General features: G+C 39.3%; 1 protein-coding gene across 1 annotated transcript in view; it reads left to right on the forward strand.

The window, feature by feature from the left end:
* The window catches only part of LOC106870186 (autophagy-related protein 2 homolog B), a 161036-nt gene that overhangs the window by 125608 nt on the left and 24874 nt on the right, over nucleotides 1-10554 (forward strand). The window contains exons 28-30 of the mRNA XM_014916188.2: nucleotides 3457-3524; nucleotides 4236-4400; nucleotides 7562-7685. Coding sequence (XP_014771674.1) covers nucleotides 3457-3524; nucleotides 4236-4400; nucleotides 7562-7685 — 357 coding nt within the window. The remainder of the gene's footprint in view (nucleotides 1-3456; nucleotides 3525-4235; nucleotides 4401-7561; nucleotides 7686-10554) is intronic.

A 10554-nucleotide genomic window follows, 5' to 3' on the forward strand; every position in this document is an offset into this window, starting at 1 on the left:
CGGGAGGGGACCTTACACCACCCACAATTCTGGTCGGTGGCTTTCAACAGGTTGTCCCGCAGAAATCTCCAATTGTCTTCCACGTTGTATGATGCTATATCCCCTTCTATTTCGTTAAATGCTTCAAGTAACTTGTCTCTAAGTCTCTGTCCATTTGCAGGGTCTTTAAGCTTCCACACCCTTCTCCTCCAAGCCGGTCTAATTCTGGGCACCCATTTTGCCTTGATCCCAAAGTCGCTAACTACTAATCTACGTTGTGGGGTACATTCTTCGCCAGGGTAGGTTTTGGCATTTATAAGCCGCCCTCTTTCCCTATATATATATATATATATGTGTGTGTGTGTGTATATGTATGTGTATACATACATACATATATACATATATATATATATATATATATATATCTGATTACAAATCTTTCCTCCTCCACATTCACCACCGCCTAAAGAAACACTTTTTCATGCTTCCTTTCTGCTGCCTTCACCACCACCTCATCCACAAAGATTTCCACCTTCATTTCCACCCCACTTTCCACTCTGCCTCTGCCATCCTATTCATACTCCGTACTACTTCCTACCGCCTTATGCACATTCCACTCTATGCTTCATAATCCATTTAAATCATTTCCACGAATTCCTCGCTCGCACTAAACAACTTAGACTCCACTCACTTCTTCATTTTGTCACACCCAATGCCACTACACCCACCACTCCCTCCCCAGTACACCCCTCATCCTCACCCCAGCCCTTCCATTACTTCAACCTCCTACGCACTTACTCCTCCTCTCTCTCCTCCCAGCCTTCCACTACCCTCGCCACCCCTCCCCATTTAACTCATCCACCCCCTCCCCACTTCAGTCTGTTGTTACCATTCTTCCTGATTTTCCCCTCACTCCATCCAGTAACAAATTTCAGACCCGTGCTGATATTCATAGTTTTGTGTGCCGGGTCAGGCTATATACACTATTCCACAACACTCCACCTGCTTCCAATGAAGAGGACTGCTTCACCAACCTGGGCTGTCAACCATCCCACTGAACGCCAGTTCCAAGCAGTCAGTCATTTTGCAAGCATCTACCAATGTGCTGTGGACTGGTTTAACTTTCACAGGCATCCCCAACATTTTAACATCTCCCCATCCGAACCCTTGGCTCCTTCGATATCTCCGACGCTGCAAGGACGTCATCATAAAACCAGCTGACAAGGGTGGAGCCATGGTGGTGTGGTGCACAGACCTCTACAAAGCTGAAGCTCTCCACCAATTTCAAGATACCTCCTTCCATTTATATTATTTACATTTGACAGATATTTGTCCTCATCTTGTTTGTTGTTAACCTTCCAGCCTTCATTGGGTGTCTTGGGGAAATTTCGAACCTGGGTTCTCATTCTTAAGGTTTTTTTTTATGTTGTTATTATTATTAATCTTGGGGTTAGTAGCCCGCGCTCTTAACCACTATGCCATATGCCTGTGGGCAATTATGGAGTGAATTTTAGGGCTTATAAATCTAATATTCTCCTATTCTTCCCATATGCTATTCATATCTGCACTCGGTCTGCTTAGGAGGTTGTTGTGTCCTAGCATATGTGCTGCTTCTTTTAGTTTTTGTATTTTCCAGTGATGTTCTCTGTCTATTATTTTAACTTCATCCTATGGAGGAGGTGGTCTCCATTTTTCTATACATGATCAGCTATACCTGATTTATCAATATCTCCCCATGTCACAGCTTTACGATGTTCCTCTACCCTTATTTTGTGAGGGCAGCATGTTTCGCCTTTGTATAACCTACCACAGCTGCATGGGATGGAGTACACACAGTTTTTGGTCATATTCTCTGCTATTGGCGGTTTTACTCGAAGGAGATATTTGCGAAGTGTTGTATTACTTTTGAATACTGTCCTGATGTCATATGGGCCGCATATCTTTTGTATCTTTCCGGAGAGGCCTTTCACATAGGGTAGACAGACAGTGGACAGTTTATCGGTTTCATCTTCTTTTCTACATAATTGGAGTGGAGAGTATGCTTTTCGGGTAGTTGTTGCTTAATAGATTGTTACTGAGCTTGATCATTTCTTCATGGTGTGTATCATGATCGCTACTTATATTCATTGCTCGATGTTTTAGGCACTGAGCAATCCCTCAATTTACACTGACCTCCAACCCCATGCCTAACTACCAACAGACTGTGTCCTCCACTATCCATGACCTCATCTCCTCCCCCGTCTCCTTCCCACTGTGTCCAACCTCATTGTCCGCACTCCATGCACCCCCACCATTTACTTCCTTCCTAAAATCCATAAGCCCAACAACCCTGGCTGCCCCATCGTCTCTGCTTGTAATTGCCCCCCAGAATTGATCTCAAAATACCTCAACTGTATCTTTGCCCCCCTAGTGGCTTCCCTCCCCTCCCACATCTATGACACTAACCATACTTTCCATCTCTTCAACTCTTTCTCCTTCCCTCCTGGCCCCTCTGAACTTCTCTTCACTCTTGATATCAAGAGTCTATATACAGTGATCTCACACAACAAAGGACTTCTTGCACTCAAACACTTCCTAGACCATTGACCCAACCCCCAACCTGACACCTCACACTTCTTTGTCTGGCTGAACTTGTTCTCCCTCAACTGCTTCTCGTTCGTGGGAGATTTTTACCAACAGGTCTTGGGAGTGGGAACGGGAATGGGCCCCGACTATGCATACTTGTTCGTTGGCTACGTTGAGGCCCAAATATTCTCACAATTCACTGGTCCCACTCCCAAACTATATTGATGACCTCACTCTCCCACATACAACTAAACTCCTTCTTTTGGGTCCAATCCTTCCATCTTGCCCTTGAATTCTCCTGTACTATTTCCAACACTTCCGTCGCATTTCTCAACATTTCAGTCAGCATACATCACTCTGCTTTCACTACCTCCATCCTATACAAACACACTGACTCACACTTATACCTTAACTTCTCCTCCTTCCACCCTACCCACACCAAGCTCTCCATCCCCTACTCTCAGTTCCTCCATCTGCGCAGGCTCTGCAGTGACAACCATGACTTTGTGACTCAATCTCAACTTATGGTCTGCCACTTCATCCTTCGTGGATATTCCTTCACCACTATCCACACAGCCATCATAAATGTGTTTGGGAATCTGTTTGACTGCCTATGATTTGTGTTTTCAGTTTCCTCTACTCTGTATTTGATATATATATATATGTATGTGTATGTGTTGGGTATTAAATTTATATTTACATTATTGTATTGTACTATTTTCTGTGATTCTTCATGTGTTTCATCATCATCATCATCATCATTTAATGTCCACCTATCATACTGGCATGGGTTGGATGGTTTGACAGGAACTGGGGAGCCAGAGGACTTCCCCAAGCTCCACTATCTGCTTTGGCATGGTTTCTATGGCTGGATGTGAATTATATTTTGTGTTTGTGAACTATATTTTGCAGATTATGTTTGTGTGGCTGACTGGGACAGATTTGAACTCTCATTGCGAACAAGCGGGGGAAAAGAAACTGTAAGTAAAACAAGAACATTTCAACATTTCCATCAGTTTATTATTTTTTGTCAGTATTTAATGTATAACTTAATAAAACAATGTTTAGCAGACTCCCACTCTGAAAGAAGTGCTAATTTGATACCAGATACTATCTCTTTGCTTTCAGTAATGTTTACATATCACTGGAGACAGCTATGGCCTCATCCTTTGGCATTTAAAGCAGACATACTCAGCCAAAATATTCCACCTGTTTTATATTCAAACTGACCAGGTCTGGCCTTTCACACCTACTCAACAATGTCATTCTAAAAATATACAATCACATCATGTAGACCTTGAAGTCATGGATGGACATGTTTTGTATAGAAGTTTGGAAATGAACAACGTTACTTGTAAAACAAGCAATGAGAACTCACACATACACACATGCACATATAAACTAACGTCTTTCAGTTTCTGTCTACTAAATCCACTCACATGACTTTGATTGGTCTGGGGATATAAGTAGAAGACACTGCCTAAGGTGCTGCTGTGCAGTGGGACGGAACCCAAAAGCCACATGAATGTGCAACAAGCTTCTCAACCACATCTAATAGATATGATATTATGTCTCTTCTTAGCTTGCTTAAGTTCATTCTGGAATGATTTAAATAAAAGGGTCTAAATATTTTTCTTTTCTTTTTTTTTTAATTCTTTTTTTTTTTTTTTTTTTTTTTTTTTTTTTGTTAGAAAATTCCTAAGAAAGACGTAACAATCACTAGTAATCGTTTTAATGTGCGAACCTGCTCAGATTCTTGTGTGGCTTTGATGGAATTAATTCAATACATTGCCAATGATGGAGACCTCCAAGAAAATCTTGATGATTCTTTATCTTCTACAAGTAAATCTAATAATGTGAGTATTCTTGATATTTACCGGAATATTATAAATAATTATAATAATGATGATGATGAACTTATTGTATACAGAGCTCAGGTGCACTTCAGCTCATCAGAAAAAGTAACCAAAACTGCATGAACAGTACATAGAATATGCACAGGAAGTGAACAGTGAACAAGTTGGAAAAAAAAATAGGGGTTGTAAGCATCAGGTAAACTGTTGGTGAATTTCAGGAAGTATGGAAATATTGAAGAACGTAGTGCCCCAACAGCTAACAACTGATGCAGGTAGTTTATTCCATGATTTAGCAATTCTTAATGTAAAAAGATGTTTCCGAAAGTCATGGGTGCTGTGTTGTTTTTTGATTTTGTAAGCATGTCCATGAGTGTTAGATATGTAGAATTCAAAAAGGTGCCCATGGTTGTTGTTGGAAAGATGGTGGATAATCCTGTCTACCAAGTCAATTACCATACATTGGAGCTTTAATGTATCCATGCCCAAGGAAGCAAGATACTCTGAGCATGGTAGATGCTTGACAGCATGTACCTATCTGATTACACATTTCAGAACAGTTTCCAGGAGATGGATTTGCTGAGCAAGATAGAAGTTCCAGACTGGTGATGCAATGATGCAAATTCTAAGTGTGGATGTACCATAGTCATATACAGCCTTAAACAGATAGCTGGAAAGTGGCTGACAAAGGTCTTACTGAGTGATGCTAAGGCACCCTCAGCTTTCTTGACCAATTTAGAGATGTGGTTTGTCCAACACAAATCACTGTTGACAACAATACCCAGGTCACATTCACTGGCAGATTTCTTAAAATTGTTGTTGAGGGAGTACATAAAAGCTGGATTTTACCTCACAAAATGCATGATGATGCACTTGTCCACAGCCAGCTTTAGTTGCCAGTCAGTAATCTGTCATTGCATTGTCTCCAGGTCCAATTGCAGGAAAGCTCTATCTATAATACATTAAAAGTCAGCTTGAATCTTGCTTGCTTGCTTGCAATGTTACCCAGCCAAACTGGCACATAATGGAAAATACTATGAATTAAGTTTTCCCTGAAATGTAAATATGAACAGAATAAAACAAATTCCACATAAATCGGACAAGTGGTTGTTCAGATATTAGGGGTTTAGGGGGGGGGGGGTATAAATACTCAAAATGGTGCATAATGGGAAAATATTCCAAAGAAAACTTAAGCCTGAAAGGGAAGAAACTCTTACCTTTCGATTAGACACAGTGACTTGACAACGAAAAAATATTTGTTTTTATAATAAATGTTTCTATTTTCACTTCTGTTAAACACAATATTTTAAATCATTTAGAAATATTTTTAAGTGAATGTGATATCAAAAATGTAAGTTGTTTGTATAGTAAGTAGTTATATTTTAGCATTCTTTAAACAGACAATATTTTAATGTTTTTTTTAATTATTTTCAAATGGGGGCATGTTTAAAAATTATCTTTAAGTGAACACGACTTAAAAAATACAGTAAATATTTTGTAAAAGAACCATTCGTAACCTCGGTGTGAAATAATATTTTTCCATAGGTTTTTTTCAAGTGCATTCAACATATATCACCTCCAAAGATTTGGCTGCTATTTCTAGCACGCCCTGCTACCAAGTAACAGCTATTTGTGATAAAGGACCCAAAATACCTGTTATGTAGTAGCAAGGCGTGCAAGAAATAGCAGCCAAATCTTTTCAATCAAATGGCTCTGGGAAAGCTGCTATGTGGTAAACTAGCACTCAAACTCTGGATACATAGCAGAAACAGATGTAAGCTAATGAAAGTGATTATGTTACTCCTGTTTTTTTTGTCATTCATTCAATATTAATGATAAAAATAATAGTAATAATAATAATGATGATGATGATGATGAAAGTAAACAGATAGACATACAGACATAGGTAATATGAACAGACAAGCACACATATGCAAATGAAGACTGAAACACATGACCCTGTATACACACACTTCACTTCACACAAGGACACATACGGAGACACACATCCACACATGGAAATACACATCCATACATACAGACACAGTACATAGTCACAAAAACCCATACACACACATACACAGACACACTCAGACATGCACACACAAGGAGACAGAGGTACACACACACAAACATGAACACAGAAACACATGAATATGCAGAATACATACATACAAACATACACCATACATACATATATATACATACGCACACACATACATGCATACGTACGTACATACATACATACATGTGTATGTGCACAAACATTGACCCATACACATGCGCACAAACAAACAAAAAGGAACGCAGTGTGAATAATGGACAGAGTCAAAACTATTGAAAAGGTTGCAAGATGCAACAAAAAGTTTAGAAAAATAAATAAGTAAATGAGTGGGAATTTTACCAGAGAGTGTGTTAAATTATAAGGCACTGAAAGAGAATGGCTCTCCCCAGACACAATAGAATATGCTTCAACACACAAACTCACATAAAGAATCTTGCAAACCAAATCCCAAACTGAAATATATGTATAAAAATGCAAACATATATGGTAAACATATAAGCACAGCAAATTTAACTATTTTTCCATAGATTGCAAAGGCAGTTTTAACCTGTTGACACGTTAAAAGCACTCATTACACTCTTGGAGTGGTTGGCATTAGGAAGGGCACCTAACCATAGAAATCATGCCAAACCAGACTGGAACTTGGTGCTAGTTCCAGTCAAACCATCTAACCCATGGTAAGCAGACGCTAAATGATGATGTGAATAAATAAGCATTACATTTGACAGTAATCTAAATGCTAAAGGGTTAAAGGTTCGAAAACTGGTCAATCCTAGAGAAATATATGACCAGATTGCTTATACACACAACATACACACTAGCTTAATTGTTATTATTGCTATTATTATAAAAATTAGTAGTATACCTGACAAAATACCTTGCAGTATTACATTATATTCCATTAGATTCTGAGATTAAATTCTGTTGGGGTCAGCTTTGTTTTGAACATTCAGGGCTAATTCTCCAGTTTGAGAATGATGTCCTCTCTTCCTTCCACTGATCTGAAAGACTCTGAAATAGGTGCTAGGGGTGCTTTTTCATTAAAAAATGTGTACTTTTGATATTTGATTTTTGGGTTGTTTTAATTCTCTATTTTTAGGAAGATCTTGATGTTTCAATTCATAAAACTACTGCTGACAATGGTGATATTAACCCTACAGATTTAGTACATGATATGATGGAAGATGCTATGAAGGAATCCACTGTCCCAGAACAGAGTAAAGGTAACTGAGTTTTTCTGTTATTATTTTCAGTTGCATAGTGTTTTTGACAGATTCAGAAATAGTCCATTCTGGTTGTTCTATTGTATTTCAATAGGTGTCTTAAGTTCACATCCACTCTGGGTCAATTTTTTTGCTTTTGACTTCCTCGGTATTGTTACTGTTGACCCCATGTCAGTCTGAATTAAGCAGATCAATGATCAATGGCATTCTAACCATGACCATCTCATACTAGTTGTACATCATCTAATGTCTTTCCAATTTTAAGATGGTATAATGTGATTTGAAAGAAATTTGAATCATCATCATCATCATCATCATCATTGTTTAACGTCCACTTTCCATGCTAGCATGGGTAGGACGATTTGACTGAAGACTGGTAAACCAGATGGCTACACCAGGCTCCAATCTGATTTGGCAGAGTTTCTACAGCTGGATGCCCTTCCTAACGCCAACCACTCCGAGAGTGTAGTGGGTGCTTTTACGTGCCACCAGCACGAAGGCCAGTCAGGAGGTACTGGCAACAGCCACGCTCGAAATGGTGTATTTTACATGCCACCTGCATAGGAACTAGTCCAGCGGGACTGGCAACGAACTCGCCCAAAGGCGACGTTGGTAACGGTCACGCTCAAATGGTGCTATTTACATGCCACCGGCACGAAAGCCAGACATCTGGTGCTCTGGCAACGATCACGCTCGGATGGTGTTCTTAGTGATTTACTGGTACTGGTCCCATCACGATTTCGCTTTCGCTTCCGCTTGCCCCAACAGGTCTTTGCAAGCTGAGTTTAGTGTTCAATGAAGACTTTGGCATGGGTGCCAGTCTACAAATTTAGTTCGATTTCGGTTTCGATTTCACTTGCCTCAACAGGTCTTCGCAAGCAGAGTTTAGTGTCCAAAGAAGGAATGTTACGCATAAGTGGGCTGGCTACATCCCAGGCAGAGGCCTTGGATTTTGGTCTATCCCTGCTTTTATTAAACATATGAAATAAGTTAATGACAAAAATAAAATATATTGGAATACATTTAAATATGTTGCTATTTAAGTTTTTTACACTCAAAGATAGAGTTTTATAAATGTGCCACAGCCTCATTTTATAAGATATTTGAGTATGACACAAGAAGGTGTCTCTCAATCTTCTATTTCCTGTATATTGATGAAAACAACATAATCCAATGTATGACAATCTATCAAACAATTTATCTGATTTCATGTTAATGGTGTTGTTGGTATTTAGTCCCAGCAAACCTATGTTAAAAAGTGTTTCCAGCCATAGTCATTCTGTCTTTATTTCAAATAGTTTCTCTAAAACTAAGTCTCCAGGTCAACCCTCATGGTACAGATCTACAGCCAAGACAGTCCATTCGTCACCATCTTACTTTATATTCAAACAGTTGCTCTCAGTCTGCATTCTCCTGTGCATCTTTTCTCTTCCTATGAGAGCTCAATGTGCTGGTATATGTTGCAGATCTTTTTACTATTTATGACAGGTCACCATGTAGATCAGTGGGCCTTAACCCTTTTGTAGCTCAGTCCCTCCTTTCATCAAATGATAATTCTTTCAAACACACTGTCTCAGTATATATTTTAAAAAAACATGGCACATCGTCCAAGTTTCCACTCACTAGCATCACAATGTCTTATTCATGTTTTTATTCTGACAAAGATTATATTTTATCTAATTTTATTTATCTACTTCCACTACTGTTTCGTTATTCCCATTTTAAGGCAGAAATTTTTCAGTTGATTTTGTCAGAATTATATGACATCTAGTCATATTGCACAGCATTTATTTTTATTTCATATATGTGTGTGTGCATGTACACACACACACACACACACATCATCATCAACATCACTTAACATCCGTTTTCCATGCTGGCATGGGTTGAACTGTCCAGGTTCCAATTGTCTGTTGTGAAATGATTTCTATGGTTGGATGCCCTTCCTAATACCAACCTCTTTATAGTGTGCTGGGTGGTTTTTATGTGCCACTGGTACAGGTGTGTTCATGCAGCACTGACACGAATGCATTTGATGTGGCACTGGCATCTGCAAAGTACAAGCCTTATGCATGGATGACAGCAATTTTACTTAGTTTGACGCGTCTTAAATACAGCAAATCATCACAACCCCCAGTCCCTTGTTATTTCCTCAGTGATGCCCAGTGTCCAAAGATCCTTTCTCTCCACTTCATCCCACATCTTCTTAAGTCTACCCCTTCCACAGGTTCCTTCCACAGTTAGAGCTTAGCACTTCTTTATGCAGCTGTCCTCATCCATATGCATCACTTGACCAAACCAGTGCAGCCTTCTCTCTTGCACACAACATCTGATGCCTGTTATACCCAGTTTTCCTCTTAAATTATTTACACTCTGTCGTACATGCACACTGATATCACCCATACAGCAGAGCATGCTAGCTTCATTTCTTTCAAGCCTTTGCAAGTCCTCTGTAGTCAAAGCCCATATTTCACTGCCATGTAATATAGCTGTACATACACAGGCATCATACAATCTACCCTTCACTCTGAGTGAGAGACCCTTAGTCACTAACAAAGGTAGAACCTCTCTGAACTTTACCCAGCCCGTTCTTATCTTAGCAACTACACTTTCAGAACTTCCTCTTCCACTGCTAACTTGGTCTCCTAGGTAACAGAAGTTAGTTACTATTTCTAATAATCCCCGCTAAACATTTGAGGGAGTCAGTTGTCTGCACATTTTTAGTGCTTATTGTACCCACACATTTGCCACACACAAAGACTATTTTCTCTCTTAACATTCCTGTGATATCACTACACCTCTTATGTGTCCAAAGCTTTGCACTGAGTACAACACATGGAGTTTCTACCTACACCCTTTTTACAAGACC

This window comes from Octopus bimaculoides, chromosome 3, assembly GCF_001194135.2.
Source record: "Octopus bimaculoides isolate UCB-OBI-ISO-001 chromosome 3, ASM119413v2, whole genome shotgun sequence".
In the NCBI taxonomy this organism is placed as follows: Eukaryota; Metazoa; Mollusca; class Cephalopoda; order Octopoda; family Octopodidae; genus Octopus; species Octopus bimaculoides.